The sequence below is a fragment of the Neomonachus schauinslandi genome, chromosome 1, assembly GCF_002201575.2.
Source record: "Neomonachus schauinslandi chromosome 1, ASM220157v2, whole genome shotgun sequence".
NCBI lineage: Eukaryota > Metazoa > Chordata > Mammalia > Carnivora > Phocidae > Neomonachus > Neomonachus schauinslandi.
Window position 1 is genome coordinate 261,556 of NC_058403.1, and position 24,077 is coordinate 285,632.

General features: G+C 44.6%; 1 protein-coding gene across 5 annotated transcripts in view; it reads right to left on the reverse strand.

Moving 5' to 3' along the window:
* DIP2A (disco interacting protein 2 homolog A) overlaps window positions 1-24,077 on the reverse strand; it is a 107,585-nt gene that overhangs the window by 61,808 nt on the left and 21,700 nt on the right. For 2 of the 5 annotated variants that reach the window (XM_044919242.1, XM_021679205.1), the window contains exons 2-6: window positions 20,265-20,336; window positions 15,487-15,606; window positions 10,383-10,502; window positions 8,812-9,042; window positions 5,223-5,351 (exon numbers count right to left, since the gene is read on the reverse strand). In XM_044919242.1, the coding sequence (XP_044775177.1) occupies window positions 5,223-5,351; window positions 8,812-9,042; window positions 10,383-10,502; window positions 15,487-15,606; window positions 20,265-20,336 (672 nt within the window). Of the gene's footprint in view, window positions 1-5,222; window positions 5,355-8,811; window positions 9,043-10,382; window positions 10,503-15,486; window positions 15,607-20,264; window positions 20,337-24,077 lie in introns of all 5 variants that reach the window. The other 3 variants (XM_044919232.1, XM_044919247.1, XM_044919246.1) reach the window with 3 other exon arrangements.

Consider the following 24,077-nt stretch of genomic DNA (forward strand, 5'->3'; position numbering starts at 1 on the left):
GAGAAATAGACCCCAAATAATTGGAAATCCATTGAAATTAAACAACACACTTCTAAATAAATCATGGGTCAAAATGGAAAGCATGAGGGAAATTAGAAAATATCTAGAATTGAATATTAAAAAGGAAAAGAATGGGGGCGCCTGGGTGGCTCAGTGGTTAAGCATCTGCCTTCGGCTCAGCTCACGATCCCAGGGTCCTGGGATTGAGCCCCGCATCGGGCTCCCTGCTCTGCGGGAAGCCTGCTTCTCCTTCTCCCACTCTCCCTGCTTGTATGTATCAAAATATGTGGGATGCTAAAACAGCTCTTAGAATATATTTATAGCTTTAAATGCCTTTTTTTTTTTTTTTTTGGAGAGGGAGAGGTGGGGGAGAGAGAGAGAGAGAGAGACTCTTAAGCAGGCTCCACATCCAGCATGGAACCCGACGCAGAGCTCAATCCCACGACCCTCAGATCATGACCTGAGCTGAAATCAAGTCATATGCTTAACCAACTGAGCCACCCACGCACCCCTAAATACTTTCATTAGGTAACAAGAAAGGTCTAAATTCAATGATCTAAGATTCCACCTCAATAAATTAGAAAAGGAAAAGCAAAGTAAACCCAAAATAAGTAGAAAAAAGATAGGAATAAATATAAGATTTGAAGTAAATATAATAGAAAAAAACCAATTAAACCAAAACCAGTTCTTCAAAAGATAAATAAAATTCAATTAACTTTCTAGCTAGAATGATCAAGATAAAAAGAGAGAGGACACTAATTACTAATACCAGAAATATAAGAGGGGACACCACCACTGATTTATATACATCAGAGGAAAATAAAGGAATATCATAAACTTATGCCTAAATTGGAGAGAACAGATGAAATGAACAAATTCTTTCAAATACATAAAATTGACTCAAGAATAGGAAAATCAGTTTTCTCTTATAAGAAAGTAGAAGAGGAGGGAATATTTCTCAGTTCATTTTGAGATGAGCATTATCCTGATACCAAGACCAGACAAAGATATTACAAGGAAAAAAAAAAAAAACAAACAAAAAACTACTATGTATCTTGAACATAGACCCAAAATCCTTAACAAAATGTATTAGCAAATCAAATCCATAATACAGAAATAAATTATGCATGATAATTATGCATGATAACCAAGTGGGGTTTATCCTGAGAATATAACTTTGGTTTAACATTCAAAAATTAATTAATGAAATTTACTACATTAACAAACTACAAAAGAAAAACCATATGTGACTTTATCAGATCAAAAAAAACACTAAACAGGGGGGCCTGAGTGGCTCAGTCAGTTAAGCATCTGACTCTTAATTTCGACGCAGGTCATGATCTCAGGGTCGTGAGATTGAACCCCCTGTTGGGCTCTGCGGTGGGTGTGGAGTCTGCTTGAGATTCTCTCTCCCTATCCCTCTGCCCATCCCCACCCCTTGCACTTTCTCTCTCCCTCTCCCCCTCTCTCTCTTAAAAAAAAAAAAAAAATCATTTAACAAAAACCATGACAAAAATTTTCAGGAAATTAGGAAAATAAGAGAACTTCCTAATGAAGAGCACCTTTGAAAAACACACAGCTAACATCACAATTCAAACATGAAAAAGTGGATGGTTTCCCCCTACAGTTGGAAACAAGGCAAGTCATAACCTCTTTCAACATTTCTCAATGACACTAGTGGGAGTCCTACACTGCAATTAAGCCAGAAACATAAATGCTTCTAAAGACAGTTTGGAAAGAAAAGTAAAACCAGACTCATAGACAATATGGCCAAACATATAGAATCTTAAGGAATCTACCAAAAAAGTTACTGGAACTAATAAAAGGCCAATATACAAAAAGCAACTGCATTTCTGTAGACCAGGAATAAGCAACTGGAAAAAATTTAAAATACTATTTACAATAACATCAAAAATATAACCTATTTTGGGATAATTTTAACAAAATAGGTGCAATACCTGCATACTGAATTCTACAAAACAATGCTGAAAAAAATTTTAAAAGAGCCAAATAAATGGAAAGATATACTGTATTTATCAACTGAAATATATAATATTGTTAAGATGCCAATTCTCTCCAAACTGATCTACAGAGTTAATGAAATATCAATCAAAACCCAGCAGGAATTTTGGTAGAAACAAACTAACTGACTTAAAAATACATGTTAAAATGCAAAGGAGCTGGTATTCCAAATTTGCCAAAGCAAACTGTAAAATGAAAAGCAGAGTGTGCGGGGCCTGGGGGGCTGAGTCGGTGAGGCGTCTGCCTTCAGCTCAGGTCATGATCCCAGGGTCCTGGGATCAAGTCCCACATGGGGTTCCCTGCTCAGCAGGGAGCCTGCTTCTCCGTCTCCCTCTGCCCGACCCCCCAGCTCGTGCTTGCTCTCTTGCTCTTTCTATCTCAAAATAATAAATAAAATCTTAAAAAAAAAAAAAAAGACAAGCAGAGTTTGAAGAGAAACTGCACGATTTCAAGATTTGTTATAAAACCACAGTAACCATGACAGCATGGGATTGGTGTAAGAATGGACAAACAGCCATGGGATGGCATAGACAGCCAGGAACAGATCCTTCTCATATATGATCTACCAATTTTTGTTAAAGATGCCAAAGAAATTTGGTGGGGAAAGAATGGCTTATAACAAATGATGTTGGAACAACTGGACATCCACATGCGAAAAAGCAAACTCTGATCCATATATTGTACTTACACTAAAATTAACTCAAAATGCATCTTATACCTACATGTAAAAACTAAAACTATAAAATTCTAGGAGAAAACATAGAAAACCTTTATGACTTTGGGTTAGGAAAATATATCTTAGATAAGACACAAAAGTAGGATCCATAAAAGAAAACATGAGTAAACTGGACTTCATCAAAATTAGTAACTTCTGCTCTTTGAAAGTCACTGTTAAGAGAATGAAAAAAAGACAAGCCACAGACTGGGAGAAAATCCAAATTATATACCTCATAAAGAACTTGAATCCAGAATATATAAAGAACTCTCAAAACTTATAAGAAAACATCACATTAAAAAAATAAGCAAGATCCAGGGCGCCTGGGTGGCTTAGATGGTTAAGCGTCTGCCTTCGGCTCAGGTCATGATCTCAGGGTCCTGGGATCGAGTCCCACATCAGACTCCCTGCTCCTTGGGAACCTGCTTCTCCCTCTGCCCCTCTCTCTCTCTGTCTCTCATGAATGAATAAATAAAATCTTTAAAAAAATAATAATAAATAAATAAAAATAAATAAAAAATAAAAAATAAAAAAAAAGCAAGATCTGAACAGACTTCTAAAAAGACATACAGATGGCAAATAAGCACATAAAAAGATGCTCCACTTCCTGAGTCTTTAGGGAGATGCTAATTCACACCACAATGAGAGACCTGACACACCCAGTAGGATGGGTGACATGAACAGATGGACAATACCAACTCCAGGCAAGGATGTGGGCGAACAAGGGCTCTCATCACCAGGTGTGGGACTGTGAAATGGTACAACCATTTTGGAAATCAGTTTGGCAATTTCTTAGAAAGTTAAGCATAAACCTATTATATGATCCAGACATTCTATTCCCAGCTATTGACCCAAAAGAAGTCAAAGTATACTTTTACACAAAAACTTGTATAAGAATATTCACAGCAGCTTTATTTGCAATAGCCAAAACCCAGAGGCAACCCAAATACCCCTCAGCAAGCGAACAAGTGCAGCGCATCCATAAAATGAAATTCTACTTATCAGTAAAAGGAACAAACTATCGATACATCCAAGAACATGAGTGAATCTATCTCAAAGTACTTATGTAGAGCAGCAGGAGCCAGACAATCTACGAGGAAATACTGCATGATTCTATCCATATAAAATTCCAGAAAATGCAAACTAATTTATATTGTCAGGAAGTAAATCAGGAGTTGCCTGAAGCCTGGCGGTAGCCCAAAAGGGCAGAAGGGCGGGTTTACAAAGGGGCACAAGGAAACTTTTAGGAACGGTGGATGTGTTCACTATCTTTTTTTAAAAAAGGATTTATTTATTTATTTATTTATTTATTTATTTATTTATTTATTTATTTGAGGGGGAGAGAGACAGAGAGAGAGAGAGTGAGCCTGTGAGCAAGACATGGGGAGGGGCAGATGGAGAGAGAATCCCAAACAGGCTCTGTGCTGAGCGCAAGCCCCATATAGGACTCGATCTCACCACCCTGAGATCATGACCCGAGCCGAAATCAAGAGTCGGATGCCCATCCGACTGGGCCACCCAGGCACCCCAAGATTTTATTTATTTATTTATTTACTTATTTATTTGGGGGGGGGATGTGAGGGGAGGGGCAGAGGGGGAAGATGGATGTGTTCACTATCTTGATCATAGGGATGGTTTTCACAGGTATACACACGTCTTAAAACTTGTAAGATTGTATACTTTAAATATGTGCAGTTGATTACAAGTCAGTTATACCTCAACTAAGCTCTTATTTTTTAAATATAATCAAATTAAAAAAATCTATCTAACCAATGGAAAGCCTGCTTCATGTTGACTCAGTATTTTCCTGTTGCATCTGGACAAGGAGCTAAAAGACCTTGACAAAATTGGATTTACTGCTTAGGAATATCAAAATACACATTAAAACCTTCGATCTAAGATCCTCTGGATTTTTTTGCAGTTCTAATCTGGTACACTGGAAAGAAACCTTCACGTGATTTTGATAAAAGACACCGGAAACGGTTTCCAAAGGAAATAGCGCAAATGAGGACACTGTGAGGATCACACTGGCCTTTCCGGCCTGCAGGTCAGAAACCAGGCTTGCCGCTATGCCCATTTCTCAGGCTGTGGGCACAGAGGGCGTGGGGACCAGTGCGTCACAGGCAGGGTGCTCTCACACTGAGGCCACACAGAGTCTGCAACAGAGACTGCCCACGGCTTCTCATTTTCCTACTGTTTTGTAGATCTAAACTCCTTTGGCATCCAATTTAGATGTGGAGGCTTTCTCCTCCCTGCTCTCCTTGTTCCCCATCTGACCCATTCCAGAGATTTTGCTGACTGCTTCTCCCCATGACACTCTCTGTAACGTCCCCCGCACACACTGGCCTCCGTTCACGCACACTGAAGAATTACAGCTAATGGCTGGCTCAGGTTTGCTAAAGCAAATGCACCAAAGCCATGTTCCATACCTGAAGAGAAAGGCTGTGCTCTGCTGTTTCAAAAGGACAAAGAGAGGCATGCTCACCACCAGCCGTTTCTAGGACACTCCCGCTGTAGCCCCGAGCGACACCTCGCACAGAAGCCAGCTGCGGATGTTCACGGTGCGAAAGCTCCCCAAGGCCCGTGGTGACATCCGGAGGGGCGGAGTGCACATCTGCTTTGGAAAAACAAACCCCAAATGAAAGTGGCTGTTGATTCAGAGGATGAGGTTGCTCTTTAAATCCCATTCAAGGAAAGCCTCAGTAACTGAGCTCTAAGCAAGGAATGTGATATCTGATTCATTCTGTTTTTCTGGTTGACCAAGACACATCAGGACCCTGTGAACTCTGAACTCCCAGACACAGCCTGCAGACACCTGTATGCACGTGGTTCTCATAGGGATCTCGGCCAGGACCTCTGACGATAACGCGTTGGCAGTCATGAATGAACTTTAGACAGACATCTCAGTGAAGGGGGCGCCTGGGCGGCTCAGTCAGCTCAAGTCATGATCTCAGGGTCTCCCTGCTCAGTGGGGAGCCTGCTCAGCGGGGAGCCTGTTTCTCCCTCTCCCTCTGTGTTCTCACTCACTCTCTCTCAAAACAAAATAGTAAGAAATCTTAATGAATCAGAGACACATTTTAAATCAGTTGTCATTGGAATATTTTCGTTGTATTATGAAAAAAATAGCCAGGCTTCTATAAACTACCCCCCACTCCCCTGAAAACTATGTTGAATGTCACAAAGACACAAGACCTTTTCAGCCTTCAAAGAATAAGCCTATGAAGATAAAAATGATCCCTGCTTCCAGATCAACACATCTCACTATTGGGGGACCTCAGTCAAGTACTAAAAGATATTAATGTCACAGTTAAAGACAAACGACGTGAGATGCAGAAAATGTTTGAAGTCACTCCTTCCATTGTCCGAATGCTCATTTTGGGGTTTAATCTGTACCATACGGCACACGTCTCCGTTTGGAGTGCCGGCTGACTGGAAGCTGCTGAGGCGTGAGCGTGAGCATGAGCCTGAGTGTGAGTGTGACCGCGGCGTCTGTATGAGGGCCGGCGGGACAGACCTGCCGTCCCTTTGGTCCTCTGATGCGTGTTCCCGCCCCCACAGGGGCCACTCTGCTGCTTCCGATTTTTAAGTTCTGATCGTTTACCTATTAGTTCATCACCTAGGCAAAATGCAAACCAAAATTTTTTTTAAATATGTAGAAAGATGAAATTATATGGAAGCAAAACCCAAACTCTATTTACATATCAGAAAACACCATTTGGAAAAATCTAACTTAACGACAGCGTTTTCACAACCCGTGAGAAAGTGTGATGTTGATGAAATTAGCATTTTAAAGTATGCCTATCATGAAGTTCTTTTAGTTTAGAAAGAAATTTCCCCAACCTTCCAAGTCTAGCAAAAAGAGTAAGTGATTTTAACAATATTCATGAAAGGCATAAATGGTAATCTTAACTATAAAGTAGTTTTAAAATCACTACATAAAAATAAACAATACTCAAAATAAAAATGAACTGCTATAACTGAAAATACTACTTTTAAATATAGGTATTTACATCTGTGTCCCAATGTTTTATGGATTTAATTTAATTTCTTTAATCCAAAATTGAAAATATTTTTTTAAATTACCTTTACCTAATATATTGTACCTCAATTTTTTTTTACCTAATATATCCTTCTTCTTTCTATATTTCTTTCCTTAGTCCAAACTGAAGAATTCCCCAGTGCTAAAAACTAAAAGGATGATTTTTATAATAAGGAGCAGGAAGGTAAGTATTTTCAGATTCAGGAACTCGAGTCAACTATATCCAGAGAACATTTAGCAGAAGAAGGCTACGATCCACAGTGAAGATGACTAGAATTCACAAGAACTGATCACACAGTGTGTGGGAGAGGCTAAGCGAGTGGGACGGGGGAGAAGAGGGTGCGGCCACACCCGCCAGAGTCGGGGGTCCTCCGTGCACGCGGTAAGGAGTCTCCCTTGTCAGCCTCCACAGCCCCCCTCGCGGAGAACACACCCCCCCCCCACAGCCACGGGCTTTGTGAAAAGACCCCACGGCCACAGGACAGTCCAGGGCTGTGGGGCTCCGTGTTCTGGGCTGCGGCCAGCCGCTCATGCTACATACGCTTTCATCTCTAACCCACCGGGAAGCAGGGCTCGCAACAGCTCGGCAATGCTGATGCAGTTCTACTTTCTACACCATCTCGCCCAGAACAGAGTATCAGGAAGCAGAAATAAGATAACAGAACATTCAGAAACACCGTTTTCCTCCCATTGGAGATAGCTATTTCCGATACGTGAAATCACTGTGACAAACAGAGGAAAAAATGCATCAGTGTGAAGGCCGTGTTTCCAGCTCTCCCCGGAAGCCCTCCTTGAGGACAGCTGGGGAGTGACCACAGCCAGCCCATCGGCAGGACACCCAGGGCCGCTGCCAGAAGAGCCTGCGGGGGCTGCTTCCCCAAGGGCTCTGCCCCCAAGCCCCAGCCCCGCCGGCTCCCCAGTGCCCTCGGCAGCCACTCTGTGCGCTGGAGCAGTGAGCCCACGTCACGGTGGAAGACAAGCTTGGCAGAAACGTGCAGGCTTCCCGTATTGACTCAACAGGTAAACAGAGAAGAGCATCCATGATGTGTCCACAGAGGATGCCGAGCCTCATCCAGTAAGGGGTGGGGGGCTCCCAGGGCAGCCAAATGACCAAGATTTCACAGGAAAGCAGCTCGGCCCCCGAGCCCGCATCTGCCTGGGGGTGGTAAGGCTCCGGGGAGCCCCCAGAGACACGGCCTGTGACGGGCGTGGTGCCCCACGACAGTTTTAGCAGAACTCACAGCAAAGAAAACTGTGCCAGCCCCGGGCCAGCTGTGTGATCTCAGGCAAGGGACAAACAGCCTGCTTTCTGTCCTTCCCTGCACATCCAGAGAACCGCGGGGGTTAAGAGAAGTCTGCGGAAGTGCCGACAGCACCCCCGAGAGACACGCGTCATTACGGGGCGAGTGCAGAATGGACGCGAGCTCCGCGCACCAGCTCACATGAGGCGAACTATGCTACAGTCCAGCAAATAAGATTTCAACTCAGGAAAGGTTTGCAATTTTTCCTTTCCAAGATTAATGCAATTTAAAGAAATGGATGAATTAGAAAAGACCTACACATCTTTAGGATTTAGCTTTGCCGGACACCTCGGTTCGGGGTGAGGGGTTGCTTCACTTGGGATGTGGCGTTAGGCAGGCCAGACCACGGTTGCAGCCCCGGCCCCCTGCCCCGCTGCTGGCTCCACAGGGTGCTCACGAGGCAAAGAGCGAAGGCGGAGACAACGCAGAGGCAGCAGGCTCAGGGTGGCCATCGGGAGCAACCGAGGCCACGTCTGGAGACCATCCACCCTACACTTGCCACCTCTACCAGCCCACCCCTCCAGAGCAGGAGGAGATAGGATTCCAGAAACACCACCACTTCTGGGGCCCACGGGGGGGCCAACAAACCACACGGTCTGCAACTGCCAAACCACAGAAGCATCAAGAACTACTTTTGTTCCCAAAATGACCTTTCCAGATGAAAAAGAGAAGGTGGGCCTTGTTGGGCGCAGAGGCACCCCGTCCTGGAGGGGCCGTGGCCGCTCGTTACTGACCTATGTGGGCGTGGGCCGCGGGGCCTGTGAGCGTGGTGGCAGCAGCAGTGGGAGCGGTGGCGGGTCTCCCTCCCGGGTGAGATGAGGTGGAGGATGCAGAGGATGAGGTGGACGAGCCCTGAATGACCCGGTCGAGCCAGGGCTCGATGTTGGAATGGCTCTGGAGCGGAGTGGAGGTGAGTCGCCCGGGTCGCCGTAAAGAGCCCTCATCTTCTGAGGCAGACGATGTGTCTGTGGTTAAAATGACGACAGGCATAATGTAGGGATGAGTAGGGCGGAGGGCGGAGTTCCCACACTGGCACCTGTGTCTCCCAGGCCCGCACACGGCAAGCTCTGTGCCCCAGCCTGGCCCAGGGGTCATCTCAAAGGCTGCCCTCAGTCTCGAAGGGCCTGCGTTTGCCCGGCTCTAAGATCCAAGGAGCCCCACCTGGGAAAGTGGGGAAGGGGCTTCACAAGCCCAGCTTCCCCCAGGGGACGGTCTGGGAGCACCACACGCTGGGAGTGAGGGCAACCCCAAGCCCTAAATGGCTTCAGCACACTCCTTGGTGGGGTCCCCAGGTGTTGAGTGCCCATCTGAGCCAACACCCCACACAACCAGCACACAAGGCTCAGCCGGCCCCCTGAGGTGGTGCAGCCGTCAGGCGAGGCACCCCCAGCCCACCCAGGCCGCCCCCGTCCACCTGTGTCCGCCTAGGGGAGCTGGCGGTGAGCTCTGAGAACAAGTCCTTCCCCAAGACAACTGCTTCAGTCAATAGGGTTAACCGTTCGTTAAGGTTCTAGCAAGTCACCGTGACTGTGCATTTTATTATTATTAAAAAGTTTTTTTAAAAAGTGGGTAGTATCTATAGTTATATTTAGTAGAAACAATAATTTGACAGCTATTTCTAGAATATTTTTTTCAACAATATAAACTTTTATTTTTCTTTAGAAAGGAATTGTTACCAAAACCACCAAATTGTCTTGTAAATCTGGTGTGTTTGGGTTTCACTACATCATCAAACCAAAAACTCATGTTGCCATGTTTCATGACTTCAAAAACAAGACAAGCAGCGCAGAGCGCCACACATCACCAACACCGGGTGTGCTGCAGACAGAGCTAACAACACCTTCGCTAAAGAAAAGCTCCATGTAAAAGTTCTCATTTCTAAAGGTAATGACAACAAAACAATAATAAATTTTTAAAATCCTCCTAATAGCCTATACTCTCCTGTTTAAGGCCTGGTAACGATATAGTAAATAGTCATTAATAAGATGAGAATAATTTTAAAATTCTTAAATCAGAGAACTTTAGTATTCCAGTAACATTGATTTTAGGTTCCTCTCTTGACTAAAAAGCATAAATAGCATCTTAGTAAAAGAATTAAAATCTACCCAAAAGTCCTGTAGAAAGCAAGCACCCACGGCTAAGAGTCACACTGTGTATACCACAGATTTTCAGGAAGGAATATGGCACATATACAAACATTTCTAATCTCTAATTTTTCCAAATCTTTACTACAGGTCAGAGGGGTCAAGGAAGGCTATGAGGTCAGGGCTGTGGAACCCCACAGAAGCCAACGGTCCGTCCATACCTGGAGGCGTGTAGGTTTCCACCGAGGAATGTACGAGAACAGAACGTCTTTTCGAAGGCATGGGCATCTTCCTCTCCTTGTATTTGGCCAAAGCTGCTTGCACCGCCTCCGTGTGAACATCTACATAAAAACAAGAGCAGAAAAGACACTTTCTACAAGATCGCTTAGGAAGTAACAAAATTAAGTTTTATAATCTTATTTGTTTTCATTGAATGTGAAAGAGACATCAGCATGGCCTATCATAAAGGAAGGCACGTGATGGAATGAGCACTGGGTGTTGTATGCAACTGATGAATCATTAAAGCCCACCCCTGAAACTAATAATACACTGTATGCTAATTAATTAATTTTAAATTTTAAAAATTTAAAAATTTTAAAAAAATAAGCATGGCCTATGACATTGGCCCTAGATTTCTTTTTCTTTTTTTTTTTTTTTAAAGATTTTATTTATTTATTTGACAGAGAAAGACACAGCGAGAGAGGGAACACAAGCAGGGGGAGTGGACTCCCCGCCGAGCAGGGAGCCCGATGTGGGACTCGATCCAGGGACTCCAGGATCATGACCTGAGCCGAAGGCAGTCGCTTAACAAACTGAGCCACCCAGGCGCCCTGGCCCTAGATTTCTTTAACTGTTCCTTCGTTTGTAGATTTGGACCCATGTAAATATTTTCAGTTATAAATCAAAACTATATAAAAAAGAAATCCCCCAAATTAAAAATAAAATGAAATAAATGAACGTAAGCGTGTCTCTAGTTGTTGGCCTAAACTATTCCAAATGACTTTCAAGTACATAGTTAGACCCTTTGGTCTGTTCCTCTGGAGATATCTACTAAGGATGCACAGGAAATATAAACTCTGGGGGCGCCTGGGGGTGCTCAGTCAGTTAAGTGTCCTCAGCTCAGGTCTCGATCTCGGGGTCCTGAGTTCAAGCCCTGTGTTGGGCTTCACTACTTAAGAAAAAAAGAAAGAAAGAAAAGAAATACAAACTCTTTTCTGCATCACACAGCGATGCTACCATCCCTGGGAACCAAGACACTCATGAGGAAGAAGATCCAAACACAGAAAGGAAGTGAGGTCAGCCTCTATTCCTGATCTGAATGGAAAGTGTCAGCATGAACACATGTGATATTTTGTCTTTAACTATTATGCGGTACCCCTCTGCTAAAAATGCCTAGAAGTGCCGGCCCAGGGGCACGTGGGTGGCTCAGTCGGTGGAGCATGGGACTCTTGATCTTGGGGTATGAGTTTGAGCCCTACATTGGGCATAGAGCTTACTTAAAATTTTTTTTGAAATAAAAATAAAAAATTAAAAACCATACGAACATTTGGATATTTGATATTAAGGAATTATTTTTACTTATTTTGCAATAATGGTTTTTATCTTTTAGAGCTACAAGGACACGATCCTTTTCAGAAACAGACACCAAGAATATTATGACATCTAAATGAAATAACGTCATCTCTGAGATTTGCTTCAAAATTGGAGGGTGTAGGTGGGGTGTGGATAAATGGATCAAGACTGAGCATGACTGGGGCTGTGCATCTGGACAATGAGTAATAACACGTGTAATAACACGAGGAAGTCCACTTTTGTACCTGTTTAAATTTTTCTCCAACAAAATGTTTTTAAAGCATTTAAAACCCTTACAGTGAAATGGCCCATAGGGTGCTAATCAGGAAAGATGAAAAATCTGCACACAGATGTATTAAAATAAAATTTACAAACATCAAAGACAACAAGACAATTCTATAAGCTTTCAGAGAGAAAGACTGAATCACCTCGGAAGGATCAAGGAATAGACTCACATTACTCACCAGAAACTAATGGGGGCAAGAAGGCAACGTAGTACTAAAGAAAAATGTATTGAACCTAGAATTTCAAATTCAGCCAAATTATCATTTAAATGTAAGGGTCTAATAAAAATACTCCCAGACATAAGAAGGTGTTTGAGGGAGAGAGACAAATCCAGGAGCCCTGCAACAACACAGCAGTAACTGTGAGCACACACTTTAAACCCTATTGCAGCCTTAGAAACCAACACAATCACAAATACAGGTAAAACAACAGAAGACTAAAAATCGACATGATACCAGCACAACAGGGGTCTAAGCCAACAAATCCAAGAAGCTCAGCAAACCCCAAGAAACATAAAACTACACACACCAAGGCACATGTAGGTTTCTGTGATTTGTCCCACATCACGGGCCAGCCCAACCTGCACGTAGGCAGACCGGCTAGAGCATGTTGTTTGTGAGACTCGTGCTGCATGAGTGACCTTGGGAGCCTGGTTAGTGGACATTAGCTGGCCTCCAGGTCAGAACCGGCCCTTCTGGTCTGGACCCCAAGAGCTGTAAATCTAGCCTCACATCTCCTCGCATCCCCTGCTGCTCCAGGCTGGGCTGGCCCCCCGGAATGGAATCTGGGATGGGAGGCAGACACATCCAGGAGCCCAGGCTCCTGGTAGATGTAAAGACATGACAACATGGAAATGCAGCTCACTCCAAACTGCACGTAGGTGAACCAATGTTTAACCTCAGACCCTGTTGTTGGCCCTATAAATACGGCCCTTATGGGGATGGTCAGTGGGAAGTCTCAGCTGCAGGGAGGACGCTCCGCCCAGGCCTCTCAGTGGGGACTCCACCCTGGGTGTCTCCACGGGGCTTCCCCAGCTGATAAGGTCGGGTGTTGCAAGCACCCGATCTGATGTGATTCTGTCCTATCCTCCTTTACTGCTTACTATTTCCCTCATCTATGCGCAGATTTCTCTTTTCTTCTTTCTATTTCTATGATATCAATAAAATGTTCTTTCCCCTTTGAAACTGAAAGTACGGCTGCCACAATGAGAACAGTACATCATAACCAAATCACTCAAAACCAGCGATGAAGAGAAAAATCTTAGAAGTGCCAGAGGAGAAAAGTCACATTACAGACAAGGGAACAACAATAAGGAACAAAGCAACAAAACTTGGAGGAAGAGCACTACTGATTTCAACAATTATTACTGAGCTATAATCACTGAAACATGGTTTTGCCGTAAAGATAGACGAATACATCAACAGGCCAGGACAGAGTCCAGAAATAGCATCGCGTCTACCTGCGCAGGTGTTCCTAGGGAGAGGGGCAAAGGCAGTGTGTTCTCAGCAAATGATGGGGGCAAGTGGATATCTGTATGCAAAAAAATGAGCTTTGATTCATACCCTGAACTAATACTAAACTCAACTAAAATATGGATCATAGACCTAAAGCTAAAATATAAAACTATAAAACAACTAGAAGAAAACAGAGGTGACAATCTTTGTGACCTTAGGTGAGGCAAGGATTTTTTAGATACAAGAACAAAAGCATTATCCACTAAAAAGAAAAACAAACAAAAAAACGGTAAGTTGGACTTCATTAAAATTAAAAATTTCCAGGGGCATCTGGGCGGCTCAGTCAGTTAAGCGGCTCACTTTTGCTTTCGTCCTGGGGGGTGATCTTGGGTCGTAGGATCAGCCCCACGTTGGGCTCCGCGTTCAGCACGGAGTCTGACTCTCCCTCTCCCTCTTTCTCTCGTGTGCACGCGCGCATGTGCTCAAATAAATAAATAACATCTTTTAAAAAATAAATAAATAAAATGAAATTTAAAACTTCTGCTCTTCAAAAGCCGCTTTAAGAGAATGCAAAGACAAGACAAAACCTCGGAGAAAATACCAGCAAATCACAGTTATGGTCAAGGTCTTGTATTCAGAAAATAAAGAATTAGAACTAGAATGAAGTTCACAGTTTATTAACATCTGTCACATGGAAACAGATGGGGAGCAGAGGACGGCGGCGAGCAGGGAAAGGAGGAAGAAAAGGAGAGAAAGGGGGCCTCTGCTATGACCCCATTCACGGAGTGCGTGCGTGCAAGCGAGTATCTGCACGTGCTTGTGGGTATCAGTGGGCGCGTGTGTGCACCTGCATGAGCGTTGGGGTATCTGTGTGTGCACGCAGGCATCGGCGGGTGTGCGAACCCTCGCATGCACCCTCCGCATGCACCTGCAGGTGTCTGTGTGCACCTGCTCAGTGAGATGCTGAGGGTGGTTGTCTCAGGATTCAGAGTTCGGGTGATTTTACTTTTGTCCTTAAACCTGATATATTTGATATCGCATGTATTATTTACATAATCAGAAAAGAAAATAGGGGTGCCTGGGTGGCTCAGGTCATGATTCCAGGTTCCTGGGATTGAGCCCCGCATCGGGCTCCCTGCTCTGCGGGAAGCCTGCTTCTCCCTCTCCCACTCCCCCTGCTTGTGTTCCCTTTCTCGCTGTGTCTCTCTCTGTCAAATAAATCAATAAAAATCTTAAAAAAAGAAAAGAAAATATTAACAGCGTGACAAATGTGTGTTAAATTAGTAAGAAATTATCTGATCAAAAATTTCTCGTCACTTCATCACACTCCCATGTTAACGTAACACATAAAATCTTAACATTCCTCTGAGATATTCTTTAAACAAAATGGTCATTTCTTTATCTCTGTTGAAAGTTTTTCATCATTAAAAAAAAAGCTTCCCAAAAGAGCTTAAATGGAAAGGAAATGTATGATCACACATGGTGGTGAAGCAGAGTGCCCCAAAGCTACTGACATGCAACCTACAGCTGAAAACATGAATCTTTTCAATGGGCATTCTGATCATTCAAATAAAATGTCACAGGCTAATTTAAATATTGATAAAAGCATGGATAGAGTGGCAGAAATCTCCTTAGAAGGAAATCTCCAAAATTAGAAAAAGAAGGAATAGTAAAAACACCTATAGTAATAAAGCTGCTCCATAACATATAAAAATTACGAATACCAACCCCAAAGCTGGAGGTAGAAAAATGGACCAGAAAGTTTAAAGAAATTATACTAATTGCGGGGGGAAGGACAATTTCTCCAGGGGTTTTTATAAGCATCCCCTAGGGAGAGACCCCCAATCCTACAGGTCACATTAAGAGATCCTGTGATTGTGGGAAGGTTAGATTTTCTCTTGAAAAGTAGCAGGATGTGGTCAATTATCCTTCAGTGAAAACACTTTCTTCAGCAGCATTTACAGCCAAGTCCACCGCGGGGGGGGTGGGGGGGCTACCCCCCTCTGGTCCCTACCTGACCGGAAGCGCTCGTCCCGGGAGCTGGTGGGCCGCGGCTTCTGCTGTTTGGGCACGGCGGCTGTGGTTTGTGAGGGAGCGGGGATCCTGTTCTCTGCTTGTAGGGATGGATCTACTCCTGCAACACAATTTTGTACGAACAGCTTGTGTAAACAATTTGCTTTTCCAATGATGGAAAAATCCATTTGAAACAGCACATATTCCTCCTATGTTGCTACACAGAACACACGGCAATAATCTGGGCACATGCATCCCGCAGTGGCCCTTGAAGCCCAGAAGACCCCTGGATCTGGAGGCTGGGAACAGAGCCATGAATACTCACTTCCAGCTCTCTATCCGAAAGTGCCCAGCCTGCCCTGCCTCATTGTCCACCGTCCGCAAAAAAGGTGACCATCACACAGCATCCCTGAGCGTACCAGCACAGCACGTGTGGGCACCTGCGGCAGACTCTCCTGGGAAGGTCCTTCAAAAGCGTGTTTCCTGAATCTGCAATGGCTGTGTCCCTTTCCCTGGCACTGTCCATGACGTCAGCCGGCTTCCCAGAAGGCATCCCACGAAGCGGTCCCTGGGGTGACCAGTTGCCCTTGGACACGGGCAGAAACGCGGCACAGTGGCGAGGGAGGGGTGCACGTGACTGTGACAGCCGCAGAGCACTGGGTGCAGAGACCTCAGGCACTGACGCCCTCAGCCTGGGGCGCCTGCTTGCTTGCTGTCTGCAAACCCAACACCCAGACAGCCCGCCACCCTCCACGGCCCCTGACCACACAGGCCCGTAGGACAGTGTGGCAAGTAAACGGACGGGGCCCAAGCATACAGGATCGTGAGACAGAATCCGTGGTATTGTCTGAGCTCTAATCTGCTGACCTTTGAGAACAGCACAACGCAAGCCTTCCGTCATGCTTCATCAGAGTGATGAAGGTTCACTTTAGTCTCTGGCTCCAGACATCTCATCCAAGTAGCCAGTAGGCATCCCAGGCCCATGGGGTCTGCCAAGCCTTCATCACCTCCTGAAGAAAGGCTGTCTATCCCTGCCTCAAACCCACTGCTGGACACAGTGTGGCAGAGGCAAGCCTGTGCGGCCTGGAGACAACGCAGCAAGGGGACACGTGAAAGGACAGCGGAGACCACAGTGGCCGGGGAGACTCAGCACTGCCTCCAGGACACCAGCTTCGGCTCTGGGCACAGGGCGAGCGGCCCTCGGAGCCACACTGCAGACGTGTGAGCAGAAGAGCTGTCATCACTGGCGCTTAGGAACGGCACTGTTGGGCGTTCAGTTACAGAGCCAGAAGATGGGAACACTCCTGGAAATCAGTGTTTAGCTCTTCAAAATGTGAGCATATACACAGTATAGCAATACCGGTCAGCACTGTGATTGGCATCTTGTTTCTTGTGACTGGATAGAATGACTTTAAAGTTCGTAATGGAGAATACACAGAATCTTATGCATGATGGATACATGCCTATGGACATCCTTACATTTGCATTCCAAAATATGGGTGCTTTTATTCTTTGAGATAGATTCGTTTATTCCACAAAAATGTAAGCCCAATGTGAAATTATCACAAGAAAGAGCAGGTACATTTTTAGGTTTTACAAGTACCAAGAGACAACTTTCTAAAAGGGTTACAGCAATTTGCATGCCCACAAGCAATGCATGAAAGTGCCATTTCCCCACACCCTTGTCAGCACTGGGTGTTTAGAAAGATTTTTAGAATTTTGCCAATCTGATACAAGGAAAATGGTTCACCCATATCTACTCGTGGGGTTGAACATCTTCATTTCCTCTTCTTTGAATTTCTATTCATTTCATCCAGCTGATGAGTTCCCGAGAAAGAGCTGCAGGAACCCCGGTCTGCTGGGGTCACGACCCTGGCCTGTGCACGCACCCCAGAGCTGGGGCCCGGCTGGTGGCAGCTCAGCCACTGGGAAATACTTTCACCTCTAGGCAACGAATCATACCTGCTTTCTTTTCCTTTCTAACTCCCAGGTCTCCCATCTTGCAACCCCCACTCAAAGGTGATTCAAATATCCTCCTGAACGTTACAGTATTTTACAATCACAAACATACTTCGAGCTTTGATCCTTCGGAAGCTTCTGTTCGCTGATGCTACACAGAGAGGAGAGCACCCCAACTCCGCGGCCTCCGCCGGGATGGCAGTAGCCGTAAGACAAGGCTTCCTCCTCGGCGCTCTCCTGCATGCTGGCTGGACCGCCTTCCCTGCCACCGGCTGGCTCTTCTGCCCCGAACACCAACACCCCCTTGATGTGATTACGTGGGCACAACCAGGTTTCGTGCTGGAGGCCAGGCCGTTCTCACTCGTAGTCTCTCCCAGAGATGTACTGGCTACTCTCGGAAACTCTCCCCTGCAAATGGGTTATTATTTCCAATCCCAGGTTTGGAAACTTTAAAAACCAGCCAGTGGTAGTCAGACTGGACTACATAAGGTCCACAGATTAATTTGGAAATTAAGATTTCCATTTAGGAAATCAGTATCTTTCTTCATATTTTAGGGTCTTGGCTACTTCTTTCAAGTAGATTTTATGATCCTAATATAGGTTCTGTGACTTTCTTCCTAAGGTATTAATAGGCATCAGAGTGGGCAGTCCCCGTGGTGCCAAGGCATCAAACACGACCACCTCTGAGCGCAGACGACCGTCGTTTGCTCTGTTCGTCCTGCTTCGCTCCCCGGTCCTGCAGCAGCAGCAGCGGGCCCCGGAGCAGAGCGGCGTCCCCCCTGCCTGGGCTGCATGCCACACTGGGCGTCACTTGGTCAGCTGCTGGTGACATCTGTCATGTGGGCTCTCAGAGATTAATGAATGTCGGGACATATTCTTTTTATTGTTGGTCTCTTGCGAACTGTACCATCCTGATATGGGCAGTATAAGCCCTGCGCTCCGTTTACAGATTATTACCCGGGGAAGACACCAGTGGGACGGCGGCAGCAGTAAGGGACACTGAGGCGCCTCAGGAGCGCCCTGCGTCCCCACCTCACTCCACAAGGACACGGCGTGCTGGCTTCGCGAACCCCTGCCTTGTCTCTCTTCAACTCCATGCGAGCTCCTGAAGAGCGCAGTCGGCACGTTTCTCTAGGCTGTGGTGGCTGTGCTCCTTCTGATTGTTTCCTTCACTCCCCATTATGTTCATGAGACTCATCCTTGCTGATGCGCGTGGGTCTTCAAGCTTCCCACCGAGGGGTTCTGCTGCTCGACGTCTGAGCTCTTGGCAGTTTAGGGATCCAATAAACACTGCTGTGCACAGAGAGAGGACAGGGTGCAAACGTCCCGGAGTTTGTCCCGGGCCACCAGAGGGGTTCTGCTACTCGACATCTGAGCTCTTGGCAGCTTAGGGATCCAATAAACACTGCTGTGCACAGAGAGAGGACAGGGTGCAAACGTCCCAGAGTTTGTCCCGGGCACCTGTGTGGCGAGTGGCTGGGCACCGCTGCCCCTCTTCAGCTTTTGTCCACTCCCCACTGTTGGAATCCCCTCCACAACCCATGCAGGTTACGGGCTTCATCCACATCCGTCCAATTCCCACTGAGGTTAAACATCTTTCTTTGCTGTTGGCTGGTACGCTTGCCCACTTACAAAACAGTGATTCAAGGCTTCGGCCCAGTTTCCTCCTGCGCTTTTTGAAAAATCATGTTACGGGACTTTCTGGCTATTTAAGTTTAAATTAATTACAATTAAATTAAAAATTCAGTCTAGCCGTATTTCAAGAGCTCGAGACCATCCATGGCTAGCGGTTACAGAACATTTCCATTATCACAAAAGGTAATAAATAGGACGGTGCTGCCGTCTATGTTCTGCATACTAGTTCTTTTTCAATTATTTGTGTTACAATTATCTTCCCACTGTGTGACTTGCCCTTGATCTCTTTATGGTGACTTTGGATAAAACGACCTTGTTAATTTAACCACAGTCACCGTTCCCTCCCTTAGGGTCACAGCTCAGGCCCTTTAGTGACTCCTGAGGTCCTGCCTATCTTTCGATGGTGACCGTTTTCCTATACAATCTTCTAAGACGCCGTAGCTTTTGCCTTTCTCATTGGCCCTTCTGTGCCGGACACTGTTGTGTCCAGTAACACAGATCTTCTATGAGGACAGGGAGCTGTGGCAGCACCGTCCCTGCAACGCTGCCCCCCTCCCCAGGCCACGTCTGCACACACATGTGCGTCTGCATCTGGGCTCCGGGGCCTGCTCTTGATCCAGCTGCCTGCCCTTACTCCAAACCAAGCCGTCTTCACGACGAGAGCATGATAGTAATTCTTCTTATCCTGGGAGGGCACATCTTCCCACCTCATTCTTCCTTTTTGAGTACATTTTGAACCCCTTGGCCCTTTAAACTTATACGTAAATTTTAGAATTAGCTTGTTAAATTCCACCAAAAAAAAACCTGTTGAAATGACAAGTGTGTTAGCTCTGCAGATCAATTTAAGGTAGGAAGAATTGACACTTTACAACATTTGTTCTGAACCTAAGTAAGGGGATGTTCCTTACTATAATCACAGAAAGAATTGTATTCTATAATCATAAAAATATAATAAATCCTATTTGGAAATGAGATCTATACCAAACCCAAGCTATAAATTATAACCTGTGGATTATATTATTTAATATTAGATACGTTGGATTTTATTATTTAATGCTAGACACGTTGCCCAGTCCTCCTTAATAAAATATGAAACATACCAATGTAAAACTCTAAAATCCATATTTAGGTCAAGTTTGGTGAGAAAATTGACTGTTACAAAACAGTTGAGCATGCTGACTTTACCTTGAATAAGTGGGATATAGCGTGCAAGCAGCTTTGCCCGTTTCTTTTCATATCCTTTTTGAGTGATGTCACCTAAAACGACAGTGGCAAAAGATGATTATATTTCCTCCAAAGTTCCAAAGTTTTTGAATGAAAAAGTAATTCATAATGGAGAAACTGGAAACACTAATATCGCTGTGCACCCACACAACAGAATACTCTTCAGCAGAAAAAAGGAACAAACTTTGATATGTACAATTTGGACAGAGCTTCCTAAGTGAAAGCAGCCTGGCTCAAAGGGCTACAAACCGAATTACTCCATTTATAGGACATCCTGGAAAAGATAAAACCATAGGGACAGAGCAGATGGTAGTTGCCAAGAGATGGGGGTGCGGGAAGGGCTGACCACAATGGGGGATGAGGGGATTTTCGGGGGTAATGAAGCCATTCTGTTTTGACGGTGGTGGTGGCCCATGACCATATGTGTTTGTCAAAACCCAACAGAACTACACACCAGGAAGAGTGGATTTTATTGTTTGTAAATAATACTTTGATTTTTAAAAAATTGTGATCAGCATCCCCTAAGAGCCTGTCAGAAATGCAGATTCTAAAAAAATTTAATAAAAATTTTTAAAGTTAAAAACAAAGAAAGAGAAGCAGACTCTGAGGCCATCCCCCAGAATGAAGCTGAGCCTGCATTTTCCCAAGATCACCAAGCGAGTCCCGTGCGGGCTCACGCGTGCAAGTCCTGGTGTAAGGCCACAGTGCATCCCTGGACAAGGACTCGGGAACAGGGACTGCTGTTCTGACAAATGATCATAAAGAAGAACAGCCTAAAAACGAATTAAAGCAGCCAGGAATAAGACAGGAAGTGTGTCTTCATGGAAACACTTCTCAAGCTATGTGCACATCTGTCTCCTACAGAGAACTTGGCATGCTCAACGGGAATCTGTCGTGTCTTCGAGACTTCATTTAGACCAGAAATATATATATTACAATTTCCACTAGTAGTTTGTTTGGGCAAACTGTCTTTAATAGAAAGCTCTTACTGTTTTGAAGCCCTCCTCCCCTCCCAGTCCCTGCCCCACCAAACCAGCCCAGGACCAGATTGCTGGCAGTCAGAGGGGCAGGATCGCCATCCCCGGGGGCCTCACCAAGCATGGCCTGTACATGATCTCTTGATGTACAATGATCTGTTGTGTCAAAATGTCTCCCATCTAAGTTAAGACTCGCTGGAAGTTTCTGGGGAGACATTCATACACCATCCTACAGAAGACGAGCTTGGGGTCGGGGAGCACCAGGGCCTGCTCTCCCAGCAGGCGGCTGCTCTGGTCCAGGCCAGACTACTGCAAGCTCCCAGTGGGTCTGCACTGCTTTAACCCCAGCTCCTTCAGCCAGCCCTCCCTGCCAAGCCTCTCTTGTGTATCTCACCTACCCTGCAATTGATTAGCCCCTCTGTCCCTACTTTATTCCCCCACCACCCCTACAGCAAACTAGTCTTTTAATTTGAATTTGTTCTGCAGAATGTACACTGCTTTGTGTCCATGTATTTGTGCTTTACCTGAATGGCATGATATTGCAAATCTCACTCTATTTTTTTCTGCTAAGCACTCCATTTTTAACATCAGCCAGTCCATGACGCAGTGAGCACACTAATCCGCTGCTACCAGCCAGGGCCCTTGGGGTGCACTGTCCTTGCCCTACCCCCTCACTGCACACTCACAGACACCAAGCCGGGCCAGGATAGGATTGTAGGATTTAGCTGCTTTTTTTTTTTTTTAAGATTTTATTTATTTGTCAGAGAGAGAGAGAGAGAGAGAGAGCACAAGCAGGGGGAGTGGCAGGCAGAGGGAGAAGTAGTCTTCCTGCTGAGCAAGGAGCTGGATGCAGGACTCAATCCCAGGACCCGGGGATCATGACCTGAGCTGAAGGCAGACGGTTATGCCACCAAGGCATCCCTATAGAATTTAGCTTCTTAATGTTTAACTTGTGAACAACTTTAAAGCACATGTATTTTTTTAAAGCAGTATCTACTAAAAAATTATGCTTCTTCTGAAATATATGAAAATATGTAATTAAGACAAATTGAAATGAAAACTATATAGTTACATGACACGAAAACTGATAAACCCCTATTTAAAAGCAGAGCACTGATTTTCCAGGATATTTAAAAGTTAAGTATTCATTTCCTAGAGACAGCTTCTTCTTTGGTTCCCACTTCAAATGAACATTTCCAAGGTGAAGGCGCCAGGGAGCGTTCAGAAATGAAACATTAGCTCCCTGCTTCATGCCTGTGATATTGCAAAAGTGGTCTTGTGTCTTCTCACTGAAGCAGCTGAACATAACCAAGCTACGCATCTTCATGTGTAACCAGTTACTGTATTTGTTACATCCAACTTAGACACTGACCCAACACGCCACTGAATGCAAACTTCTCCCCACACAGAGAGCAAGGCGGAATTCCAAAAGACAGTGCAGACACAAAACCAATAAGCTAATAGAAAAGGGACTCAAATCCAAATTTTCTGAACCCAAGTTCAGTAAACACTCAAGAGACAAACAGCAGAGCCAAACTCCCCAATTGTCTACACAAAACTGGAGTCTCCCTGACCCGACCGCCTTAGGGAATCTCGGTCAGGATAAAGCACACCCTGGCTGTGCACCCAGGTGCCTGGGGGGACTCTGGGAAGATGCCAGGGCCCACCCTTCTCTGGTGGTCTGTGGGCTGCTAGCTGTTCTGACCAGCCCTCCAGGCAGGGCTACGGTATGTGGCTCAGGTTGATCTCCACTGCTGCAAACCAAAGTCATTTAGGGTTCCAAAGGCAAAATCGCAAAAAATATCTCCAAATCCCAACCCAGACACCACAGTTCCTAAAAGCCTATTCTCAAAAGCATTCAATAACTCCTTAAGGCCACAGCAACAAGGATAGGCAGAGCACATCATATTTGTGATGTGGCCAGGAATAAGACAGGAAGTGTGTCTTCATGGAAATGGCCAACAAATAATGGGAGACAACCTAATTGTCCATCAAAAAAAAAAAAAGGAAGAAAATATGCTGCCATACATCATTACTACATAACACTGTTGGTCCTAAAACAATACCCTGGTATTTGGAAGGTAGGGGATGGGTATCACTTACATAGATTCATGATATACTACTGGGTAAAAGTAGCAAGTTGAAAACTATATACATAAAGAATGATTTAATTCTGGTAACAAATAAAACTATGCATGTGTGTTAAGTGTATATATTTCTGTGTGTGCAAGAAATGTCTGGAAGGGTGCCCAACAAATTATTAATAATGATTTATTTAGCTTGAGGTAGGTGTGAGAAATAGTTTTTACTTCATACACTTCTGAATTCTTTACATTTTTAGCACAATAACTGTAATTAAAAATATATGGAAAATAGTTTGATAATGTACTCTGGTTATATAAGATGTTATTGCAGAAAACTGAATGAATTCTATATACTATTTCTGCAACTTATGAAGCTAAAATTATTTCAAAATAAAAAGTTAAAAATACATGGGACAGACTATATAAAATTGGTGTTATTTCTTTTTTAAGTGATAAAATTTGTCAGTGAAACCATCTGGGCATGCAGATTTACTTTCCAGAAGGTTGGCATTTTTTCCCCTTCTATCTTTTATTTTACTTAAAGCTATATATATATGTATTTTTTTTTTCTTTTTTTAGAGCAGTCTCAGGTCCACAGCAAAATTGAGGGCAAGGTACAGAGAATTCCCCTACACTCTTTGTCCTAACACATGCACAGCCTCCCCCATTATGAATATCCTCCACCAGAGTGGTGTGCTTTGTTTCAACTGACG